Source organism: Nicotiana tabacum, chromosome 20 (assembly GCF_000715075.1).
Source record: "Nicotiana tabacum cultivar K326 chromosome 20, ASM71507v2, whole genome shotgun sequence".
In the NCBI taxonomy this organism is placed as follows: domain Eukaryota; kingdom Viridiplantae; phylum Streptophyta; class Magnoliopsida; order Solanales; family Solanaceae; genus Nicotiana; species Nicotiana tabacum.
The window spans coordinates 151,689,017-151,713,798 of NC_134099.1; the positions used below are offsets into that span (position 1 = coordinate 151,689,017).

Genomic DNA, 24,782 nt, shown 5'->3' on the forward strand with positions numbered 1-24,782 from the left:
AATAAACATGATGTTAAAGGAACGAGTATGAGTCATAGCTTTCAAACAACTTCTTTAGCTCATTCTGTTAGGTAGTTAGTAGAAGCTAGTTAGAGTTAAGTTGATTGTACATATATATACATAGCTACTGAACACAAACAGGCGGTTGGTTGATTTCAATGAATGAAATGAGTTCATTTTCTGTTCAGCTCAACCTCTCATTTCTGCTCACAAACTTGATCAATTGGTTCTAGATCTTAACATGGTATCCAGAGCCGATGAAGACATCGATTCACTCAAATTACTCGCAATTGATTTTTGTATTTAGAACTTTGGTTATCTATATAATTTCTTCGATTCACCTCATCTTAGGTTGAGTCGTTTTTGAGCAATTAGGTATTTCTACTTTTCTGTGTTGCACTCTCACCTAAGCTCTCGATTTTTTATCTTCAATGGTGATCAGAGCTATTGGTACTAGCACAGGCACAAGAATTAAAGATACTACTACTGATACAACCCAAATTCTATCCAACAGTACAACTCTAGTTGCAGATCTAAGTCGTGTGGGTGTTACAATTGTAGATCAATATCATCCACTATTTCTCCAACTGTCAGATACTCCAGGTAGCTCTCTAATCTCAATCAAGCTAATTGGACATGAAAACTATGCTCTGTGGAGTAGTTCTATGCGTATTAGTCTACTGGGTAAGAGCAAATTAGGTTTTGTAGATGGACGATATTCTAAGGAGAAATTTGATCCTTCTATTTATGATTTGTGGAAAAAATATAATGATATTGTACTTTCATGGATAATGAACTCTGTGAACACTGAGTTATTAAGTGGAATGATATATGCCACAAGTGCTCACAAGATGTGAAGTGACCTTAGAGAAAGCTTTGAAAAGGTGAACAACTCGAGAGTCTTGTACTTGCATAAGCAGATTGCTATTGTGTCACAAGGCATCTAATCAATGTCCTCCTATTTATCTAAATTGAAGGAGTTTTGGGCTGAATTTGATGCTCTTGTGCCTTGTCCTGATTGTAGCTATGTAGAATCAAAGAGATATGTAGAACATTTTGAGTATCAAAGGCTGCTACAGTTTTTAATTGAGACTGAATGAGTTCTATGCACAGTCGAGCAACCAGATCTTGAATATGTCTCTTATTTCCTTTATAAACAAAGCATATTCTATGATCATTTCAGAAGAAAGTAAAAGGTCTTTGGTTAATCATTCCTCAAATGAAGCAGAAATTCATGAAGGAACAACTTTGTTCACCAGTAAGGGTCACCCTAATTCATCTCAGTTTGCTAATAAATCCGGTCCTGCTACTTACTCTTCTAGTCCTGCCTCTTATTCCCCTGGCCCTCTGAACCATAATCAATTGTTGTTCAATAACAAAGGAGGTTCATATTCTACTAATAATTTCAAGCAAAAGAAGAACCAGCTGTATTCTGATTATTGCATTTTCAAAAGCCACACTAGGGAAACTTGCTATAAGCTTAATGGTTATTCCTTAGATTTCAAATCCAAAAAGAAGTATTCTTCAGCAAACTCAACTGCTTATACTGGAGAGAATCAGTTCTCTAACAATTTTGTTGGAGGGACATACCCCACTTCAACCAACACTGTCCTAACCTATGGTAGTCCATTAGCATCTTCACAAGTAGCCAATCTCACTAACAACCAGCTTGCTCAGGTTGCACTAAGTGGAATTCCTCAATTTACACAGGAGCAATACAACCAAATTATGCAGATGCTTGGAAAATGAAGTGAGAATAGTGGCTCAACCATGACAGCAGGTATGTCACACAATACAATCTTTCTCGAAGATAAGCCTAAGTGGATAATTAACACTGGATCTTCTAATCATATGGTGCATAAGATATATATGCGGTTTAATTTAAAACACTTGGGACAGTCTAAAGTAGGGAAAATGTATCTACCTACAGGAGATTTAGCCACTGTAAGACACCTAGGCTCCACATACATATTTTTTGGACACAAAATAACTAATGTGATGCATATACTTGAGTTCAAATACAATGTGTTATCTGTCTCAAAGATTACAAAGGATCTGAAGTGTGTAGCTATATTCTTTCCTAACTTTTGTATATTTCAGGATCTCTTCAGTAAACAGGTGAAGGAGATTAGTAAAGAAGATAGTGAATTGTATGTGTTGACTTCTGAGAGTATAATACAAGCAATTGGTGGTGCATCTACTACAACAAACTCAAATTCTGTTCCAAGATCTCTTAATGTAAATACCAATGAGTATACTAGAATAAATGTTTCCCTATGGTATATGAGGCTAGGTCATGTAACTTTGGATATACTGAAGAAAGTAAGTGAATTTCAGTCTATGAAATTTGATGATACTACAAAACATTGTACCGTTTGTCATGTTGCTAAGCAAATAAGATTACCGTTTCCTTTAAGTACTTCAATTGCTCATTCCAGCTTTGACATTATTCATGCTGATATGTGCGGTCCTTACTGGGTTCCTACTTATGATGAAAATAGGTATTTTTTAACCATAGTTGATGATCATTCCAGATTCACCTGGATTTATCTGTTACCCTCAAAAAAACTGAAGTAATTGTTGTTCTTAGGAACTTCTTCTCAATGGTTAAAACTATTCATTCCTCCGTTGTTAAATTTCTAAGAACAGACAATAGATGTGAATTCTTTAATACTCAAATGACAGAACTGCTTAAGTCACTAGGCATCACTCATAAAAGCTCTTGTGTTTACACTCTATAACAGAATGGAGTGGCTGAGAGAAGGCACAAGCATATACTCAATGTGGCAAGAACACTCAGATTCCAAGCTTCAATTCCACTCAGATTACGGGGAGAGTGTGTTATTATTGCAATTTATCTTAGAAACAGGCTATCTGCTTCAATACTCAAAGGTAAAGCACCATATGAAGTACTACATGGTGCTCTTTCTTCTCTCACTCATTTGAGAGTGTTTGGATGCCTAGGCTATGTGTTAGAAGTAAGGAGAACTGATAAATTTGCTCCTAGAGTTGTTCCTGCAGTTTTCATTGGGTATTCAGTGGTTCAAACGGGCTATAAGATGTATACATTAGCCTTAAGGAGTTTATAGTCAGTAGAAATGTGGTGTTCAGGGAGGATGTTTTTCCCTTCAAACACACCACCTCTCCTATATCATCAGTATTCCCTATTTTAGAGTTCTCCCTTGATATTACTCTAAAAGCAATATACCAGTATCCCTTCAAAATTCCTCTCACTCACCTCATACAGAGCTACCTATTGAACCACCTGCTGATCCCTTAATATCTACTGAGGTTTCAAACTTATCAGCTACTTCAGACACCAGTATACCATCAAATTCAGAGCATCCCACTGAGGCTTCAGCACCAGTGTTACATAATGAAGTACCTGAACCTAGCAAAAAATCTTAAAGATTATCCAAACCATCACTATGGACGAAGGATTATGTGCTACCAACTCATGGGAAGTCCAACTGTTGTTATCCCATATCAGACTATGTAATCTATGCCAACATCTTTTCTGCCTATAGCTCTGCACTAAGTGCCTACTCATCTATTACTGAACCACAATCTTATAATGAAGTAGTTCAAAATCCTAAATGGATTGCTGTTATGAAGTCAGAGATTACAGCACTATAGGAGAACAAGACTTGGAGCATTGTTGACTTGCCAGTTGGTAAAGTTCCCATTGGATGCAAATGGGTTTTCAAGGTTAAATACACAGCCCCAAGAGCTGTAGAAAGATATAAAGCAAGGCTAGTGGCTAAATATTATAACTAGCAAGAAGGGTTGGACTATACAGAAACTTTCTCTCCTATGGCCAAGATGGTCACATTCAGGTTAGTTATAGTAGTTGCAGCAGCTAAGCATTGGCACATTATTCAAATGGATGTTCACAACGCCTTCCTTCAAGGGGATTTGTTAGAAGAAGTGTATATCGACATGGCACGAGGTTTTTCTACTCAGGGAGGGTCATACAAGGTTTGTAGGTTACACAAATCATTATATGGCCTCAAACATGCACCAAGGCAGCGAAACAAGAAGCTGATTGATGCTTTGCTGCAGCTTGGTTTCACCCAAAGCCATTTTGATTACTCTTTGTTCACTAAGAAAGTGTAGAACATGCTAGTGCTTGTCTTAGTGTATGTTGATGACCTTTTGATTACAGGGAGTTGTCCTCAACTTATTATGCAGACTAGATGTGATATGTAACTCAAGTTCAAGATGAAGGATCTTTGTGAGCTCAAGTTCTTCTTGGGCATCCTAAAGCTAATTGCTGAGCTGGGACTCGGAGGGGCTAAACCTGCTAGTGCTCTATTAGAGCATAATCAGAAACTCACCTGTACAGACTATGACAACTTCATCAACAATCAAAGAACAGACAAAGACAATACAGATACAGATCACCTGCTATCTGATGCTAGCCAATATCAAAGGCTAGTAGGGAGACTTCTGTATCTGACAATGACCAGGACAAACATTGCCTTTGATGTTCAGGTTCTTAGCCAGTTTATGCATAAGCCCAATCTCATATGGAAGCTGCACTAAGAGTAGTAAGGTACATCAAGAATGCATCTAGTTTGGGATTGTTGATGCCCTCTGAAAGCTCTAGGAAAATAAAAGCCTATTGTGACTCAGATTGGGGAGGCTGCTTGCAGACTAGAAAGTTTGTTACACGCTATCTGGTGAAGTTTGGAAATGCCTTAATTTCTTGGAAGTCAAAGAAGCAAGACATTGTGGCAAGGAGTTCTGCAGAAGCAGAGTTCAGAAGCATGGCTTCAATAGTGGCTGAACTAACCTAGCTAACATGTCTATACAAAGAACTAGGAGTGGAGATTCAATTGCCTATTGATCTATACTGTGACAGCAAAGCTGCAATCTAGATTGCAGTCAATCCCATATTCTATGAACACACAAAACACATTGACTTAGATTGTCACTTTGTTAGAGAGAAAATTATTCAAGGAATGGTAAAGACACATCATATTTCTACAAAAAAAAAACTGATCTACTGACTAAGAGTATGTGAAAGCCACAACATGATTATCTACTATCCAAGCTGGGGTTGAAAGATGTATTTCAACCATCAGCTTGAGAGAGTGTGTTGAAGGATCGATATGAGTTATAACTATCAAGTAGCTTCTTTAGCTCATTCTGTTAGGTAGTTAAAGTCTTTAGGTGACATCTGTCATCAGCTAAGTTAATAGAGGCGGTTAATAGAAGTTAGTTAGAGTTAAGTTGACTGTACATATATATATATATAGCTACTGTACATAGATAGTCGGTTAGTTGATTTCAATGAAAAATGAGTTAATTTTGTTCAGCTCAATCTCTCATTTCTACTCACAAACTTGATCAATTGGTTCTAGATCTCAACACATGATTCACAATTTGAAAAATCAACGATTCTTTTTCAGTTTTATAAATATTGTTAAGTATAATTTTATCAGTTTTTATATTTTCTTCAATATAAAATTTTTTATTTGAAAGCTTAAGAAATTCATATTCAAATTCTGGTTGAAAAAGTAATTTGTATCGATCATTCTCTAATTTATAGAAGTGTTAAATTTTTCATGAAGTATGACAATATATCACTACCAACATCTGACACGCGATTGTTGTGTTATATTTTGTATTAAGATATATTTACACAATTCAACCAATATTCTTTTATCAAATTCACAGATGGTAGGATTCATAATTCTGAATCAGATAAACGGTGTACATGTAGTTGTGATTTATATACATGAATCAAATTTACTAATTTTAATAATTACTTGTGTATCTTTTACCACAATTCACAACTACTTTTACATCGTGTACACCATAAATTGACAATAATTTACTAGCCACCCTAAAGAAGACATATATTGATATGATTAAGTTCTGTACAGCTTCTATAAAATACTACTTTTCATTATGAAACAACTTCTTGATACATATGCATTTGTAAAAAATAAAGGAGGCGACAATTTCTTAAACACAAGGCACAAACTTTAAGACGTGCCAGCCATGTAACTCATTGCATGCTTATTCTAAAAATATTTCAATCCTTTTAAAAAATTTATACTAATTAGCATGGGATACACAGAAAAGTTGGATACACGAATTAAAACAGATGGAGTATATAAACTAAATTAATATTTTAGAATCAGGTAAAATGAACCAAAGTACTAACAAAATAGAAACTCATTCTAACAAGATAACTAAAAAAATGGGCATATTTGGCAGCCATCAACAAGTTGCCAAATCAGTCAAATTAATCAAAGGTTGACAGGTAGATAGTGACAGTTTATCTTCATCTAATACCCAACAAGTCACCCAACTCCAACGTGTTTGATAAATCATTGCCTACACACATACTATATGCTAATTTCTCTCTAATTTTTGTGTAATCAATCACTTTTTACCACTGTGTAGCAAAAAATTTACAGCAGTGGCTGTGGACTGTGTAGGATTATGGCACATCAGAATTACAAAGGCTTAGATTCCGTCACCGTCGCCGACGTTGAAGCTCTAGGAATAGCCTCTGAACTCGCCGGAGAAATACACGAAAAACTCACCCGAATTGTTCGTAATTACGGTGCTACCACTCCCCAAACATGGCACCATATTTCCAAAGAAATTCTCACCCCGAAACTCCCTTTCTCTTTACACCAGATGATGTACTATGGATGTTACAAGGATTTTGGCCCTGACCCGCCTGCTTGGTTACCCGACTCGTTAGTCCCTCTTCTCTTTCTTTTATTTGATCATTTTTTGGGTTAAAGACGGGAAAAATGGATTCTATCAGTTTATCAAGTCACTCAATCAACTATCCCTCTGTTTTGATCTAATTGTTAAATGAATGGTCATAATTAGACTATTTTTTTACATTGGTCGGTAAATATCTGTTGAGTACACTAAGGCCATCTCCAAATTTGGGGGAATTTAGCTCAACCCTCCCCCATTTTTGTCCCCAAAATGGGGATGAATAGTGTTCCCTCAAATATGGGTACATTATTCATCTCCCCATTACTATTCATCACTTTTTTATTATTATTTTATTATTTAATCTTTTAATTTATCTCTTTATATATATCTCATTATGTTTATGTAATGTATTTATAATATTAATATTATATCTTAACTTCGGTGTGTAATTTTGATAAATTAATTTTCGTGCATTTATTATTTTTATGTAGAAATAGCAGTAGATGAAAATCAACGATTTCAAGAATTTTTATTTCGACATAGAAGAATTAAGGACAAAGATGCTCATTTTGCACTTCGTAATGCATTAATAGATCATTTATGGGAGAATACTAGAGGTTGAGGTTGAATATTTATCTAGTATTTCGAATGAATTTTATCGTTATGTAATATGTATTTAATTAATCTTGTACCATAATGATTTCACTTTTATTTGAAGTATTAGTTAATCTATAATAATTGCTTACAAATTATATTATTTAAAATTTTATGGAATTGTTTTAATTATGGAAATTACAAATTAATAAAAATAAAAGATGGAATTTGTTTAATGGAAATTAAAAAATGAAATTGAAATGAAAGATAATAATATAATATAGAAGAGAGAGAAGAATATAAAAAATTTGAGAAAAAAAATGGGGGAATGGTTGGAGTAAGTTGTCCCCAAAATGGGGAAATCCCCATTTTGGGGACCAAAAATGGGGTAAAGGTTGGAGATGCCTTAAGCTTCAATTGCGAACTGGTTTGGGATTGGCTAAATTAGTCATATGCTTTAGAGGCACTCAGGTGGCCCATCCATAAAGCAGGTAAAGCAATCGCTTTAGGCCCCACCCATTTTTTTTATTATACCTAAGTTCTATATATAAAAAAAAAAAAAAACTAACGTGCAAAGTTTGCACAAAAAGAGAACATAAATTTGAGATTGTGAATGCCAGTGGGAGGGGCCCACTTCTATTACTCATGGTAATTTATTTTCAAAATAAAATAAAATCTGAAAGTACAATTGCATGGTAAGAACCAACGTTACTAACTTTTTGGGAATAGAAAGAGTCCTTTCGGGAATGGAAAGAGTCCCTCTTTAAGGAGGATATCTTGGAAAATAATCAATTAGGTAGGAATATATTTTTATTGGTTGTAGTACATAAACAAGTACAACTTTTCCTTTAAAGTTTTAACTTTTCTATCACAAGTCACAACTTTCTCAAGCAAAGTGAAAACAAAAACGTGTGCACTATTCCATATTATATTTTTATACTTTGTTCTTCAATTCAAGCCTCTATTTTGCAATAGCCAAAGATTATTGTGGAGTTTCAGAGTTCAGTGTATTGATTCAAAAAATAGTGGAGTGTTTTTTGTTCGTTCTATTATCATAATTCAAGTCTTACAACAAGCATACTCGAGCAGAAATTTAATTTGATATCAAGTTATCCGTTCTTGAACCAGGTTCTATCATTCTATCTTTTTATTATTTTTTCATCTAAAATTTAATATTTTGCTATTTAGTGCATTTTTAGATTATTTATTAGAAGATAAGTATGTCAAATAGAAAGTATGAATCCGGTTATGAAAAACTCAAGAAAAGAAGAAGAATTCAAAATCTAATACAATCTCAAAAAGGTGCACTTGATAAATTTTTATTGAATAATAAAGATCTTGAATCAAAAAGTTTGGGAGAGTGGTCTCCAGATAAGCAAGTTAGTAATTCGGTTGAGTTAGATAATTCTAAAATTAATAATATTCAAGTAGAAAAAGAACAAGTAAGTGACAAGTCGGAAATAGATCCTCAAAAAATCAAGAGGTTATAAATGAAATAGATAATTCAACTCCTATAAATATATATGATCCTAGTCAATGGACTAATGTAGATACAAAGTTGAGAGATCTATTAGTAGAAAAGGGACCGATTATAATAATTGACACAAATTTTCCGAATGATAATTTTTCAAAACATTTTTCTACTACACATTATATTCAAAAATTGGCAAACGGTGAAAGACATGATAGAAGATGGTTAGTTTATTCTAAAGACTTAGATAAAGTATTTTGTTTTTGTTGTAAGTTGTTTAGTTCGAGGTCCGGAACTTGTAACAGTAAACTAGCTAGTGAAGGTAGTAATGATTGGAGAAATATTAGTACTAAGCTCAAAACCCATGAAACAACAAATGAACATATTATTAACATGGCTGCATAGCTTGATTTAGAAATAAGACTGCAAAAAGATAAAACAATCGATAAAGATGTTCAAGAACAAATCAATAGAGATAATGAGCATTGGAAAAATGTATTATCAAGAATTATTGCTGTGATCAAAACTCTTGGAAAAAATAATTTGGCATTTAAAGGAAAAAATGAAAAGATATATCAAGAGAATAATGGAAATTTTTTAAGTTTAATTGAAATGATTGCAAAATTTGACCCTGTCATGTAGGAACATATTCGACGAATTAAGCATGATGAAATTCATAGTCATTACCTTGGTCATAGAATACGAAATGAATTGATAAACTTATTGGCAAGTGAAATTAAGAATAAAATTATAGAAGTCAAATATTTCTCGATCATACTTGATTGCACTCCGGATACAAGTCATCAAGAACAAATGTCTTTTATACTGCGGAGAATGGATATTTCAGCAACTCCAATAAAAATTAATGAATATTTTTTAGAATTTTTAAAAGTAGATGATACTAGTGAGAAAGGTCCTTTTGAAGTTATTATAGATGAAATAAAAAATATTGGACTTGATATTGATAGCTTAAGAGGGCAAGGATATGATAATGGGTCAAATATGAAGGGAAAACATCAAGGAGTGCAAAAAAGACTTCTTGATGTAAATCCTAGATCATTTTAGACACCATGTGGTTGTCACAATCTGAATTTGTTACTTTGTGATATGGCTAATTCTTGTACAAAAGCTATATCATTTTTTGGAGTGGTACAACGTATATATTCACTATTTTCATCTTCTACTAAGCGATGGAAAGTATTAAAGGATAATGTACCCAGTCTAACTCTTAAATCATTGTCACAAACTCGTTGGGAAAGTCGTATTGAAAGCATTAAAGCAATAAGATTTCAAACTCCACAAATAAGAGATGCTTTATTGAAATTAGTAGAAATTAGTGATGATCCAAAAACTAAAAGTGAAGCTAATTGCTTAGTAACATATGAACTCGAAAATTTTGTATTTTTATTGGGTATGACTATTTGGTATGATATATTATTTGTTGTTAATTCAGTTAGTAAAAATATGCAGTCAAAAGACATGCATATTGATGTTTCCATAGATCAATTAAAAGGTTTGATTTCTTCTTTTAACAAATATAGAGAAAAAGGATTTGCAACTGCTATGATTTCTGCCAAGGAAATTGCATTTAAATGAATATCGAACTCGAATTTCGAAAAAACGTGTGATATCTAGGAAGAAACAATTTGATGAGAATGATGATAATGGAATCTCAAAGTCTCTTGAAGAGTCCTTTAGAGTTGATTACTTTTTATACATAGTAGACAAGACTATTTTTTCACTTCAAAATAGATTTGAACAATTTGAAGCGTATGAAAATATATTTGGTTTTCTATTTAGTGGTAAAAAACTAAGATCACTAGATGATGGAAATTTAAAAACACATTGTCTTAATCTTGGACTTTTCTTAAAGCATAATAATCAATCCGATATTGATGATTTAGATTTATTTTCTGAGTTGAAAGTATTAAGGGAAATAGTACAAGTAGAAGATAATAGTTTAATCGATATACTCAATCAAATAAAGAGACTTGATTCTTTTCCAAATGCCTATATTGCTTATAGAATAATGTTAACAATTCCCGTTACCGTTGCTTCAGCGGAAAAAAGCTTTTCAAAATTAAAATTGATAAAATCTTACCTAAGATCAACAATGTCTCAAGAGAGATTAAATGGGTTAGCTATATTGTCAATTGAGAAAGACTTATTAGGAGAAACTGATTATAAGAAAATTATTAGTAACTTTGCATCTAAAAAAGCTAGAAAAATTGACTTCAAATAATTAAAAAAAATTGAAAACATTAAGGCTCCTCATTAAAGTTTGGCTTTAGGCCCCAAAATACGTCGGGCCGCCCCTGGAGGCACTGACAATGTTCCAAGTTTTAGAATTCAAAGGATTCGTCATAATTTGACTATTTTTACACTGATATCAACTTCGTGACCATCGTGCTTTATCTGGATTTGTGATTGACTATGCTTTTGAAGCTCACATAGGCGGAATCTGCTAATGTACATGTGAAAAATCTTAGTAACTTACTTGCACGTGTGGAGTTACGTTCAATAATTTGAAAGCAAAGACATCTAACTGATAGCTAATGTAATTTGGGACTAATGGATGAGTCTACTATCACGCGGCATAGTTTTGTGGGTTTGCTTGTCAAATGGTTTAGCGGATGTCAATCATGCCAATTTTCTACTACTACTTATTTATCTGAATGGTGATCCCCCTTTTGCTTTTTTTTTTTTTTTTTTGGGGGGGGGGGGATAAGTTTTTTAGCCTAAATCAACTGCAGTAGTTTTTTGCATTATTGCGTGCACTGTATGGAGAAAACAATACATGACGTGTGTTATAGAATTCACGGAACTTAAATTTGTTAGAATTTTGTTAGAGTTTTCTTCTTATTGTCAACTTTATTTCACATTTGTTGGAACAGAAAAAATGCAGGTTTGACGAATATTGGTCAACTTCTGGAGTGGCATGGAAAGGAGTTCTTGGGATCAAATTATGAAGACCCAATTTCTAGCTTCTCTGATTTTCAAAGATTTTCAGTCTCCGAGTCAGAGGTAGGTTGAAAGTACTTTGAGGATGAATTCCTGATCTTCTGTGTTGTGCTTTTGATGCTAATAAGGAATCATGCCTTTGTTGACTCTCTCATTTCCTGCTCAATCACTTCATTTGCTAGGTATATTGGAAAACCATATTGGAGGAAATGAATATTTCATTTTCAGTTCCTCCTGAATGTATTTTACGTGAGAGTCCATCTCATCCAGGTGGTCAGTGGCTTCCTGGAGCGCGAGTGAACCCAGCGAAGAATTGCCTCAGTTTTAGAAAGAGGACTTTAAGTGATGTAGCCATAGTGTGGCGAAGTGAAGGAAATGACGAAGCACCTGTTGAAAAAATGACCTTGAAGGAGTTATGTGAATCAGTTTGGTAAGATACATTGGTGTTGTTAATTATTTTCTCTACAAACTGATGTTCTGTTTACGAGAGTTATCTAGATCAGGTTTTATCTGATATTGTGAAATGATAACATCTTTTTCAAATATAAGTTATAGATTAAGAAACTAGTGAACTACATGAAAATACCACTAGCCAGCAATTTTAAAAATTTGAAAGCAATATGATTTAACTTTAAGTTCATGGAGGTCCTGTTTGTTCAATTCTCTAAGTAGTAACTAAGTCAAAAAGAGAGGTGGGGGGATGAAGTAGCAGTGAATCACTAATTTACTAATTGAATCCATCTAACCTGTTTCATATCTCTTTATTGTTCTATTCCCGGTGGTTTCATGTAGGAGTACTTTCTGCGTCGTTCTCTTCATGTGAACGTGGGATGGAACTCTCAGTTGTATTGTGCATGTAGCATTAAGTCTAGCAATTTGCTACTATTCTATGAAGTAAACTGTAAATTAGCATGTGAACCGAGTTGTTCGCATATATTTTGCTTTTGCCTACAAGTGCATTTGTCTGAAGGGGAATCTTGGAGCAATGGTAAATTTGTCTCTGTGTGACTTATAGGTCACGGATTCGAGCCGTGGAAGTAGCCACTATTGCTTGCATTAGGTTAGATTGTTTACATTACACCCCTTGGGTGCGGCCCTTCCCCAGACCCTGCGTAAATGCGGGATGCCTCCCCCCCTTTTCCTGCAAGTGCATTTGTCTAGAAATTCTTTGGTACTTAATTTGAAACATGCTTAGGGTGCCCAAAAATTGTGGTTTGATGATTACGTTACTCAAATGTGTAACATATAGTTTGTTAACGACCCGTCGTCTGCTTCTGGGGAATACTTTATGGTTGACACTAGAAATGCTCACCAAGTTGCATGACGTTGTGATGGACATGTTACTCCAACTTTACCCGACTTTGCAGTTTCTATAATGTGAATTTTCATACAGCTTACAGCTTTTGCAGTCCAAGTTGCATCTTGTGGTTTGCATTTCTCCAAGTTTGCTTGACTTTGAAATCTGAGAAACATCAATTTCTCACAGTTGTAACCTTTCATACAGGGCAGTTGCATATGCTCTTGAAACCCTGGGTTTGGAGAAAGGATCTGCCATAGCTATAGATATGCCGATGGATGTTAATTCTGTGGTGATCTACTTGGCTATTGTTCTTGCTGGTTATGTAGTTGTGTCAATTGCTGATAGTTTTGCTCCAAGTGAAATTTCGACAAGGCTCATCTTATCAAAAGCAAAAGCAATTTTTACGCAGGTGCTGTACTTATCTAATCTGAGGATATTATTCTTTCTGTGGGTGTTGTATCATATATGTTCTCTTTAAGGTCATTGGACAAACCTAATTCCAGTTGAGTCTGATATAGAGTTTCTTTGGACCAATGCAAATTTCTTGTTCTTTTCATGCTAGCATTTCCACATTCTGAAAAGTTGTGGTTGCATGGACAGGACCACACTGGTGCATTGGCTGTGATGTACCTGATAACATAGTACTAAATCCAAAATTCTGATAGTACTAGATGGTTTTATAGTTCGTCATTCAACAATTTGTCGGATAATAACCAAATTCAGCAACGAATTGAGGAAAATTTGATTAATAAAGTGTTACTATATATGCACTAAAAAGTAGATACATGTGAATTCGAAAAAATATTATGAGTTTCTATTTTACGAAGGGGAGCCTTTGCGTAACTAGTAAAGTTACTGCCATGTGACCAGGAGGTCACAAGTTCGAGCCGTGAAAACAGCCTCTTGCAGAAATGCAGGGTAGGGCTGGGTACAATAGACCCTTGTGGTACGGCCCTTCCCCGGACCCCGCGCTTAGCGGGAGCTTAGTGCACCGGGTTGCCCTTTTTATTATGAGTTTCTATTTTACATCAATCAGGGAATGTATGAAGATTATATGGGAGACCAAATTAGTGGGACAAGAGACTGGTTGTAAGATTACGGCTTGATATCTTCTTAAAATATTTAGATATGTCAGTATTGGATATAATCAATTTATGTCCAAGAGATCTAGAAGATTTATGAAGTAGTCACCTAATGAAAGATTATTCATGATATTTTATTATTTCTGAAAAAACTTGGAGAAATTTGGTGAAGAGTCTATTAAGCACCCAAAGTCAATGTATTAACATGACGAAAGAAATTCTATTTGAGAGTCAAAATAAGGGCAGTCCGGTGCATTGAGCTCTCGCAATGTGCGGGTCCGAGGAATGACTGGACCACATTGAGACTGAAAGCTGGTATATGAATTTCAAATATAAAAAATGTAAGAATGTTTCAAATATTAGCGTCCAGCAGATTTGTTATGGCTTCATATTTGAATCCTTCAAATGAAACAAAATAGTTCGAACATGGAGAAGTAAACTCTTCATACTCATGAACGTTGTGTCTTTTTGTCTCTATTAAAGGCATTTGGAGATTTCCGGAGAGATCCAGTATTTTACATAGGCTTCCACAAATCTAGTTGGGTTAACATTCTACAGACGTATCCAGTACACAAACTATTTTCTGTCTTTCTTATTTGATCACTGCTTCTTATGGACCCCTCTATGATGAAATTAAACTTATTTTAGATTTTTATTCCTTACATTTGACAAAACTCCGATAAATGTTGAATTTTGGTTCAAATAAATATAATCTCATTCTTATTACTCCTTTTTGCATATGCAATTTTGCCCATTAGCTTCCAGTTTCTTTTTTTTTTTTTTTTTTTTTTTGAGTACTTCACTTGTTTAATTTTGTTATCTATCAACCATGTATCCAGGATTTTATTTTCCGTGGAGATAAAAAGATACCCTTGTACAGGTCATCTCTCTCTTCTCTTTCTGATGTACATTTTAATTTTTTTCATTTCTTCTGTGTTCCTCAAAGGCCTTCTGAACTGCATCCAGGTTCATGCCTAATTGCTAGTGCCACTAGTAAATTTTGCATTTCCGTTTTTTCATTTCATTTCTTTCTTGACTCACTTGTTGAAACTGCAGTCGAGTTGTTGATGCTCGTTCACCGACAGCAATTGTCATTCCCAATAGAGCCTCCAGCTTAAGCATACAATTACGTGATGGAGACATCTCTTGGCCTGACTTTTTAGAAAGAGTGAAAGATTCCAGGTAAGAACTCCTTTCACAGATATTCTTGTCATTTAATTCTTTCTCTTCTACATGTTTAATTGATGAAACGGACAGTAAAATGTGTGTTCTTTATACCTGTCATACTTAATTGTTATCAATGAATTGGCTCAGAGCTTGGTATGTTGCATCTATTTCTTCTTCTCATAATACATGTGGAGGGGAATCCACATAATACTTAATTCTTCTCATATACCTGTCATACTTCATTATACATGTGCTGCCTAAGATGAGTTGCAACCACATTTTTGTCTTCTAGTGTTAGGGAGGGGAATCTTCTCCCACATGACTTATTTAGGTAATTAACAATTTGTTTACATAACCTCAAAACATAGCTGGGTGAGCTTATCCATCCTTAGCTTGTATTATGGAGGTATCGGAAAATGTCTCCCTGCTTGTTCTAACTTTGGTTTTACTTGCTTCCAACAAACGGGTAGGGCTCAGAGCCTACCTCCCCCCCCCCCCCCCCACACACACACACACCTTCTTTGGTAAATTATGAAAAAGAATAAGTCTACTGTTGTCATCTCTGACTATATCTTCATTTACAAAATGTGACCTCCATTTCCCATTGAGTGCTAATTGTTGGAAATGTTCCGATGCTGGGAATAATGGTTTAATTTCCCGCATTGCAGGGGTCTCGAGTTTGTTGCAGTAGAACAACCTATTACTGCATTTACAAACATTCTGTTCTCATCTGGCACAACAGGTATAGTAAAAGTTAAACTTGTGTCCAATTATTTCATGCCAATATGCATTTTAATTTTGTTTTGAACTGAGTGACACCCTCCAAAATCGTAAAGCTGGGGATATTACTATGTGAGGACAGGATTGAGATTCTTGGGTAAGGATAAATCTAGAGCAAGCTGGAAGATTGTGGGAGGCAATAGTGACTAAACTTAGTGTTAGGAAAGTTACTTGCCCTTGCCTACTGTGGTTTTAGGTGGTACAGTAATGAGGAAGGTGGTGAGATTGAGAAGTAGTTGTTAAGATCATAATATTATTTTTGAAGAAGGAAAGCAAGGAAGTTCACGTGTAATCACAGTGGCTTCACTTAAGGGTCACGTGTAACCACTGTAGCATCATTAAGTTCGGGCCTGTCACGTGAACAACACAGTAAATAGGAAATATTGTACACTGGAATGGACACAAAAGTTTTACATGATGTTGGATACCAGTTTAGTGTAATTCTTGGGTTTCCACTGGAAAGATTGTCAATCTTTTTTTTTTTTGTTAAATTTTGGTAGTGACACTTCCCTTTTTTGTTTTGCGAAGGTTAGGAGGGAGGTGAGTAGAAGATTCTTTTTCATAATAAATTAAGGGTTGAAGAACGCACATAAATTGTTTTGTTACACACATATAGATACCCTCTTTCTAAACAATAATGAATAACTGGGTAGTCAAGTCAACCGTCAAACTGAAATGGGAACAAAATCCCCTTTATGTTTATCACTTGATTCTAAAGAATTCATTGAATTGGTAATGGAAAGCAATTGAATAAGTGGTCTCGACTAAAACTCTAAATGGTCCAGGAGAGCCAAAGGCAATTCCATGGAGTCTCCTCTCACCTTTCAAGTCGGCTGCTGACGGATGGTGCCATATGGATATAAAAAAAGGTGACGTGGTTGCTTGGCCCACTAATCTTGGGTGGATGATGGGACCTTGGCTTGTTTATGCTTCACTATTGAATGGGGCGTCCATTGCCTTGTATAATGGATCTCCCCTTGATTCTGGCTTTGCTAAGTTTGTTCAGGTTAATTTCTTTCGTTGTTACACATTTTTTTCTCCTATTTCTTGTTGAATGACTCGATTAAAATCACTTTGTATCACAATTCTATTCAAATAAGATAATTCTTGTGTTAGCTGACAACATGTTACTTTGTTTTCGTTTAACCTGATATATTTTGTTGCTTGAAGTAAAGAAAGATAAAAAAAGGTATCTATTTCTTTGAGATTTCGCTCTTCCTATGTGCATTAGCCTTGCGATTGATTTTGAGTGGACTATCAAAAAAAAGAAACAGGCTAAGTTGCACTGCTCCTAGCTTTAATTGATGAGGGGAAAAAATCATGAGTGGAAAGAGGAAACACTTAAGTTGCATTTACAGTCTTAAAATTTAATAAAATTATTGCTAAGCCTGCGGGTTCTCACCGCCCCAGTATCAGTAAACTAATCGGCATTGCAATATCTGATAGATACTTTTTAAATAATTTAGTTGATTCATCTCAAATCTATGTTGTTTAAATTTTGAATATCTTTTGTTATCCATGCTCATGAAAAATCCTCTTCCAACCCAACCAGGACGCTAAAGTAACTATGCTCGGGGTGATCCCAAGTATAGTGAGGACTTGGAAAGCGAAGAATTCTCCTGATGGCTTTGATTGGTCGACCATCCGGTAGTTTCTAAGTGACCCTCTCATATGTTTTTGCTTCGCCAGGAGGCTTTATTTGCATCTTCTTCCTTGTTTTATTTCTCTTTCGTTATCTCTTAATTGACTGAAATTGGTGGCCAAGCTTGCATATGGTTGGTTCATTACTTCAAGTTTCAGAATACTGATATAACTTGAAGACAAATATGTTTGTTTCCTGTACATATGTGCATTAAATGAATTCTGCTCAAGTCTATTTTTCCTTTCCCTTTCTTGGGCTTAATGAAGTTCATACATGATGGTAGTTGCTTTGGCTCCACTGGTGAGGCATCGAGCGTGGATGAATATCTATGGCTGATGGGAAGAGCTGAATATAAACCAATAATTGAGTATTGCGGCGGTACAGAGATTGGTGGCTCCTTTGTTTCTGGGTCATTGTTGCAGCCTCAGTCTTTAGCCGCTTTCAGCACAGCAGTCATGGGATGTAGTCTTCATATTCTTGGGGACGATGGTCTTCCTATAGTAAGCACTTCGCAACCTTTATATCTGCAACTTCAATAGTATTTGCTAGAGCAGGACTGGAATTAATATCATGCGGTGCATTTTATGCTTGCATAGAAAGTTCCTTTTAAGCTAGTGAATGTTGAGTGTTTACCAAATGTCATCAGTTCGCCTGCAGCTGCAACATGCTACTTCTGTTTGGATCCTCATAAAGAAAATATTCAGATTCCTGCTTTCTTTTTGGCCACATCTTAAAATATTCACAACCCCTTGTTGCTTGTTTTTGTGGTATTTTAATCTGAATGTTAAGAAAATGGAACTTAGACCTAACTCAACCCAAAAAGCTAGCTCATAATGTGAGGATTGCCGAAGACCATATAAGGAGATAACAGCCCCCTCCCTCAACCAATGTGGGAACCTTAACATCCTCCCCTCCCCCTATGCTCAGACTAGACATCTCATGCGTAGACAATACATAGGGCCTAAAATTTGGGGTAAACCAAGAATAGAAATAGGTCAGATTTTGCTACCATGTTAAGAAAATGGATCTTGAGCGTGACTCAACCCCATAAGCTAGCTCATGAGGTGAATATTCCACAAGACCATATAAGGATGACGATAGTCCATTCCTTCTACTACTATGGGACACTTTAACACTAGTACTTTTACCTTTGTGTAGCCATCAGATGTTCCTGGGACTGGTGAATTGGCCCTTGGTCCTCTCATGTTTGGAGCTTCAAGCACATTACTGAATGCGGACCACAATGAGATCTACTTCAAAGGAATGCCTGTTTTGAATGGAAAGGTAATGCAAATTATTATCCCATAGACTAGCTATTACAGTTTTACTATCAAAATCTTGTGTGACACTATTATATCACAGGTTCTAAGAAGGCACGGGGATGTGTTTGAACGTACTTCTAAAGGATATTACCATGCACATGGTCGTGCAGATGATACAATGAACTTAGGGGGTATAAAGGTCTGCATTTAGCCTCGAAATTGAATCCGAAAAAGTACTTTTAGTGTTAGGAGTTAGGATCCAGTAAACTATGCATATGAATAGACGTTTGAGTTGCCAAGCATTTTTCTGGACTGCAATGTTTCCTTTCCTAAAAGTTCTGGTATTCTGTTTTGTCAGGTGAGTTCACTTGAGATTGAGCGCATATGCAATGCAGCAGACGAAAATATACTAGAAACAGCAGCAGTTGGAGTACCACCTACTGGAGGTGGGCCTGAGAAGTTGGTAATTGCTGTCGTATTCAAGGATTCAGATAACTTGGAACGAAACTTGGACAAGTTGATGATTTCTTTCAACACAGCTTTGCAGAGAAAGTTGAATCCTCTGTTCAAGGTACAGCATAAGCTTTGAAAGAATGTAAATATTGTTAGGTAAAATTATCTAACCTAAACACAAAATGTGCAGGTTTCCAGTATTGTTCCTCTCCCTTTACTTCCAAGAACAGCAACAAATAAAGTTATGAGAAGGGTATTGAGGCAACAGTTTTCTCAAGCAGAGCAAGGTTCCAAACTGTGACCTAGATTATTCCCAATGAAGGCACTTCATGTAATAGTTCAACATAGTAATATGGTTAAAATTTTCTTTATCACATAACAAATGGAGTATCATAATTACTAGTTCAACATAGTATGTACTAGTATGTACTTTACATGTGAATTGGAAACGTTCCAGGGAAAGATTGAAGGTATTGATCCATCTAATTCCAGCGCCATTAGAGCACCCAAAACCTAGAACTTCGTTTAGGAATTACTAGATATGGGGAAATTACCTAGGCCAGTTTTGGAACTTGCCTGAAGAGTCAAATATCTGCCCCATAGAAAAAGAAAAGAATTGTTTCAAGAGCAATAAAATTTCGGAAAATAGTCATTTTAGGTTCCTGATTTGTGTTTGAAAATCAAAATTATTGTGTTTTATTTAAAAGGAGAAGATCTAATCAAATATGTTTCAGCAGTTTCGTGTGAATTGAAGAGAATGATTATGGCATGTAATTCTGAGAATAGCTAATTATTAGTAATATTTATCAGTTCTGTTATTCCATCATATAGGAGCAAGTGAATTCCAATATATTTTGGATCAAGCTAATATAGGAAACACCAACTAAAATATTTTTTTTAAGACACGACCTAAGATTTCTCTATATATCAACTAAAATGTGGTACTGTACATAGATGCTGATCCGTGACTGCCTCTCACAAAAATATAAGGTAAGACCGCCTACATAACAAATATGACCTAACCCTTTCCCAGATCTCATATATAACGCAAACTTAGTGTACCGAGATACCTGCATATAGCAAGCTTAATGCACCAAACTACCCTTTATCATGTTCATAGGCAAGTTTTATGTTAGTAAACTGCGTATAAGTTGGCAGAATAAATTGAATTTGACCAAAATCCAAGTAAGCTAAATCAACTAAATAGCAACTTGTTTGTGAGTACAATTTCTTGATATGTTATTATGTATATATAAATTAAAACACGATAGTGCGCAACTCAGAAGAGTTAATCCGTCAAAACTATAAAATACGTTAATATTACAAAATAGAAGTCAATATAGCTAAGCTCATTATCTAAAACAAGTTGCTATTATAGTGAAATTTGCACCAGTTTAAACTGAATTTAATCACCGTTATAATTGAAAGGTACACTTAAAAAAAGAGCCCTCTTCATGCATATAAATAGTAATAACAGGATACATCCAAATATTTCATCACCAAAGCTGCATCACACCGCTCAACCATAACATAATTGTCTTTCATATTCCTGTCAATATCGAGCAGCATATTTGTTTTGCCGCCCAGCAATGCTCGGAGTAGCTGTAGAATCAATATAAAGATGGTAAAGTACGCAACAGTCCATCGAACAAATTGCAATTAAACAACTATAGAACTACAGCGAAGAGGTCACTGTAGATCTTTGAAAGATAAGCTGCTATTGAACAACAATTAGGAGGTAACTTCAACTGGAAAAAGTATTTGAAGTTTTAATGCTGCACCCAATCTTTAAGTATTTTAGTTAATCTATGAAACTTCAATAAGACTGGTTTATATAGAGCTTTTTAGCTCAAACATCAAGCAAAAGACATGGAAAAAGTATCAGAAAGATCATGTCGATTGATAATCTAAGCCAGGATATATATCATAAGCAGCTCTTGTTCACAACTTTACGTCTTAGAACACTTTTGTAAAGCTTGTATATCAACCTCAGGTCCTCTCTGCCAAGAAGATTAAATGAAAGAAAGCTAATGCATAAATAATAGAGGCTTTAATTGAGAAATATATAACAAGTACACCAGTGTATGCTAAACATATTCCATTAATACTATCCACAACAATTCATCCTACCTATGTATGGAGTAGATTGTTGAGACAGCTCATCCAACCATGGTACGCTTTCTACCTCTTTGTCGCACTAAAAGTTGTAATTTAAAAAGACAAGAAGTCAGTATAGCAACAAATGTAAACATCAAACTATTGCTAACTCTAGAAGATCCAAGGGAACTTAACTACCAAATTGTAGAGTACACACCTTGGGCAAGCTTATTTAATGTTGAACACCATTGTTTGGAGGATTTCCTGTACGCAGCAAGTATCTTTTCCATCTACAAAATGCATACCGTTACAAGATTACATCCACCAGCATAAGATGCTGTTTATGGGTGGAAATCTATTTCGATATTGCTTTTGCGTGTGCATGTGGGGCGGGGCGGGTTTGGGAGTAGGGAGGGTCATGTTTATCAGCCATGTGAAAGAAAGAGGAAAGCAAAACGAACACTTAAACCCTCGGTTTGGTAAAAAAAGGGGAAAAACTGACCGTACTTACCACATTTCCACATGAAGAGTGCATAGAAAGCAACGCTCGTTCAAGTACATATAAATCTACTGCTTTATCTTCTGGAAGGGTTGATGTAAAGCTCAGACCAAAATCAATCAATACCTGTTGAAACACAGTGCTACTGATTACCACTGGTTTAGCAAGATAAAAGTTAAGAACCAACCAATCCATGAATAATCAATATGTGAACTACGTCTCAATTCCAAACTACTTAGGTCATGCTATATGAATACTTCTTATCTATTCCTATATATTCAGATACATATGATTCCAAGAAATATAGAAAAAACAAAAAGGGAAACAAACTGTAACAGAGCTTCACATGTAGTATACAGTACCCAATAGATCAACAAAGACTCAGATTAGACCTTTACAAACACCTACCAATCGATTGGTATCCTTGCAGATTAACATGTTTGATGTGGTCAAATCACCATGAACAAGGCCACCATCATGGAGTTTGCTAATTGCACGACCAATCTGAATCGCAATGTCATTCATTCTTTCTTCAACTATACCATGTAATCCAAAATCGAGAAGTACGTCCTTGACCGAAGCGCCTTCCACATATTCAAATGTCAGCGAATGCGATATAGCATCAACAGCATAAAGAACTGGAGTTAAAACCCCTAGCTTCCTAGCTTTAGACATACATCGGGCCTCCTGTTCCAGCATTAACACATCTTAAAGTCATGCAACTATACTGGTCAAAATTCATGAAATAAGGAATTGATAATTTCTGGTTCAACTAACCGCATTTAATCGTTTGAGAGTGAGCTTTGTGTCCAAAATCGGATGCCTGTACTTTTTCGAGAACCGTTCCTTAACTATACACCTCTTTCCCACAAAAGATGTCTCAAAGACTCTCTGAAGAAAAAGAGCGAAAAGCAGAAAAGATGCATAAGGTATTGTTAGAAGATTCACATAGTAAACAACAAAAATAAACAGCTCAAATCAGTGCCTTCAGACTACTATATTCTACTATTGATGTGCCTTAGGACAATTGTTAAGTGGTAAGAGCACAGTCCGTGATGTGTAGGTTAGGCACACTTCACTTCAACGGTTCAAATTCTTGTCGCAGACAAAAGCTTGGTATTTAAGTGGAGGAGGTAAAGGGGCAGGTACTTTTATCCACTAAGTTTTGAACCGTGCACCATTGTCTTGGGGGATTTCTCATTAATAAAAAAAGAATATTCTACTGTTGATACTACTCAAAATCTAATAACCATTATTTCAGCAATTAAATGATAATATAGCTCATAAAAAAAAACAAATAGAACAGAAGCTGGTAACTTACAGCCTCGGCACCTTGCTTAATCAAAATTAAGGAGCTTTCTTTTACTTCTGAATCGGTTTCCATTATAATTTCCTCTAACAAAATTATCTGCATTCACAACACTAAAATCGCTTCAGGAAATCTCAAACAACAATTTTAGACCCTTAAATTGCTACATTAAATGCAGCTACAAAGCTATACCCAGACACTAAATAAGATGAGAAAATATATATATCAGTTTTCCAATTATTTAAAGAAAGTTCAAAACTCGGAAATGAAATTATACAATTATGTAGAAGTTTTAGGGTTTCGTATTGACACCTTAAGAGAATAATATGAGACGGAAAGCAGAGGGACAATTCTTTACCAGTTCAAAACGACCAACTGTACGTCTCATTTAGGGTTATAGCTGTAGTTGTAATTGAATTTTTTATATATACATTCAGGAAAAAAAATAAAATATTCAACCTTCTTAATTTTGACTGTGTATTTGAATACAATTTTTTTAAAATTTTCAAAATAAAATTTATATATTTAAAATTAGTAAAAAGTACTATAATTAAGGAGTAATAATTAATAATTCAAAATAAATAAAATATGTACGAAAAAATTGCAACGAAAGAATATTCATTTGACTCCGGAAATCTTACACCATTACAGGACGTAGGGATTAGTCATGGGGTTTTGGCATGGTATAACAATATATCTATATAATTGACAGAAAATAGTTCTAGTTATAAATATTGGCATCAAATAGCCAATAAATGTATATTACAATAATATATGTATATTACAACTTTTTTCTTCTTCTTTTTCTATATCAACATATATATTAAAATTTTATTTTCATTATTTGAATATAAATAATATTATTCTTTGTATATCATATATATAAAATTATATATATAGTTATTATTGCCTTTATATCAATGTATATCACAATAAAAATATTGTGTTATTTGTATAGCACATTGGACATGTGTATACCAAAATAGATATCATAAGTTTATTTTTCTTCTTTGTGTATATCAAAAATTAATTTTCTTTATATACAAAAATATTATTTACTCCACAATTATATTTATTATTTTTATATTTTAGAACTTGCTTAAACATGCTATATCAAAAATTTATTTTCCTTTTTTGATCAATAATAATAATTATATTATTTATATATCACAGTGTATAACATAATAATAATGTGTGTATCAAAAAAATTTATTAAAAGTTTATTTTCCTTCTTTGTATAACACATTTCAGATTGCAAACTCAAGTTCAAGACGACTCTACATGGGGATCCCCTATTGTAACCCGTGTATATCTTTATGTACATCAGTGATATCTCATGTATATTATATCTGTGTATATCCATGAAAGTTGTGTTATATATACGATATACAATGTGATATACACGGGCGTCCATAAAAAATTTATGTTGTATACATGATATACAAAGTGATATACACAGACATCCTTAAAAACTT

At 34.6% G+C, this 24,782-nt stretch overlaps 3 protein-coding genes across 7 annotated transcripts; 2 read left to right on the forward strand and 1 right to left on the reverse strand.

Annotated features, from left to right (window-relative positions):
• Positions 1-1,914: 1,914 nt before the first annotated feature.
• LOC142174603 (uncharacterized) lies at positions 1,915-4,116 on the forward strand. The gene is made up of 5 exons (XM_075240428.1): positions 1,915-1,944; positions 2,101-2,322; positions 2,745-3,031; positions 3,616-3,708; positions 3,837-4,116. The coding sequence occupies exons 1-5, from the start codon at positions 1,915-1,917 to the stop codon at positions 4,114-4,116; spliced, it is 912 nt and encodes a 303-aa protein (XP_075096529.1).
• A 2,114-nt stretch (positions 4,117-6,230) lies between these two features.
• On the forward strand, positions 6,231-19,885 carry LOC107775594 (hexanoyl-CoA synthase). 2 transcript variants are annotated; one of them, XM_016595343.2, is made up of 14 exons: positions 6,231-6,719; positions 11,650-11,779; positions 11,899-12,146; positions 13,221-13,425; positions 14,938-14,978; positions 15,155-15,280; positions 15,934-16,007; positions 16,831-17,051; positions 17,598-17,692; positions 17,971-18,187; positions 18,846-18,971; positions 19,050-19,148; positions 19,308-19,520; positions 19,593-19,885. In XM_016595343.2, the coding sequence occupies exons 1-14, from the start codon at positions 6,457-6,459 to the stop codon at positions 19,701-19,703; spliced, it is 2,169 nt and encodes a 722-aa protein (XP_016450829.2). In that variant the 5' UTR covers positions 6,231-6,456; the 3' UTR covers positions 19,704-19,885. The 2 variants fall into 2 exon arrangements, with proteins under 2 accessions (XP_016450829.2, XP_016450830.2); XM_016595344.2 differs by lacking the exon at positions 19,050-19,148.
• Positions 19,886-20,676: 791 nt separating this feature from the next.
• LOC107775596 (uncharacterized) lies at positions 20,677-23,730 on the reverse strand. Of its 4 annotated transcripts, none has more exons than XM_016595346.2 (8): positions 23,666-23,730; positions 23,320-23,406; positions 22,776-22,889; positions 22,407-22,685; positions 22,011-22,124; positions 21,717-21,789; positions 21,533-21,599; positions 20,677-21,004 (listed from the first exon to the last, which is right to left on the reverse strand). In XM_016595346.2, exons 1-7 carry the CDS (start codon positions 23,693-23,695, stop codon positions 21,562-21,564), a joined length of 735 nt encoding a protein of 244 aa, XP_016450832.2. In that variant the 5' UTR covers positions 23,696-23,730; the 3' UTR covers positions 20,677-21,004; positions 21,533-21,561. The 4 variants fall into 4 exon arrangements, with proteins under 4 accessions (XP_016450832.2, XP_016450835.2, XP_075096773.1 ...); XM_016595349.2 differs by having other exon boundaries at positions 23,620-23,703; XM_075240672.1 differs by having other exon boundaries at positions 23,320-23,420; positions 23,620-23,668.
• Positions 23,731-24,782: the final 1,052 nt, after the last annotated feature.

Coding starts and splice junctions, on each gene's coding strand:
- LOC142174603 (XM_075240428.1), top strand. CDS start 1,915: ATGTATCTACCTACAGGAGATTTAGCCACT. Junction 2,323..2,744: donor CTTTGGATATACTGAAGAAA/GTAAGTGAATTT, acceptor ACTCTATAACAG/AATGGAGTGGCTGAGAGAAG. Junction 3,709..3,836: donor GATGCAAATGGGTTTTCAAG/GTTAAATACACA, acceptor GGTCACATTCAG/GTTAGTTATAGTAGTTGCAG.
- LOC107775594 (XM_016595343.2), top strand. CDS start 6,457: ATGGCACATCAGAATTACAAAGGCTTAGATTCCGTCACCGTCGCCGAC. Junction 13,426..14,937: donor CAAAAGCAATTTTTACGCAG/GTGCTGTACTTA, acceptor CCATGTATCCAG/GATTTTATTTTCCGTGGAGA. Junction 17,052..17,597: donor GCTTTGCTAAGTTTGTTCAG/GTTAATTTCTTT, acceptor CAACCCAACCAG/GACGCTAAAGTAACTATGCT.
- LOC107775596 (XM_016595346.2), bottom strand. CDS start 23,695: ATGAGACGTACAGTTGGTCGTTTTGAACTG. Junction 22,686..22,775: donor CTCTCAAACGATTAAATGCG/GTTAGTTGAACC, acceptor ATGCTGGAACAG/GAGGCCCGATGTATGTCTAA. Junction 22,125..22,406: donor GCAAGGATACCAATCGATTG/GTAGGTGTTTGT, acceptor GTGTTTCAACAG/GTATTGATTGATTTTGGTCT.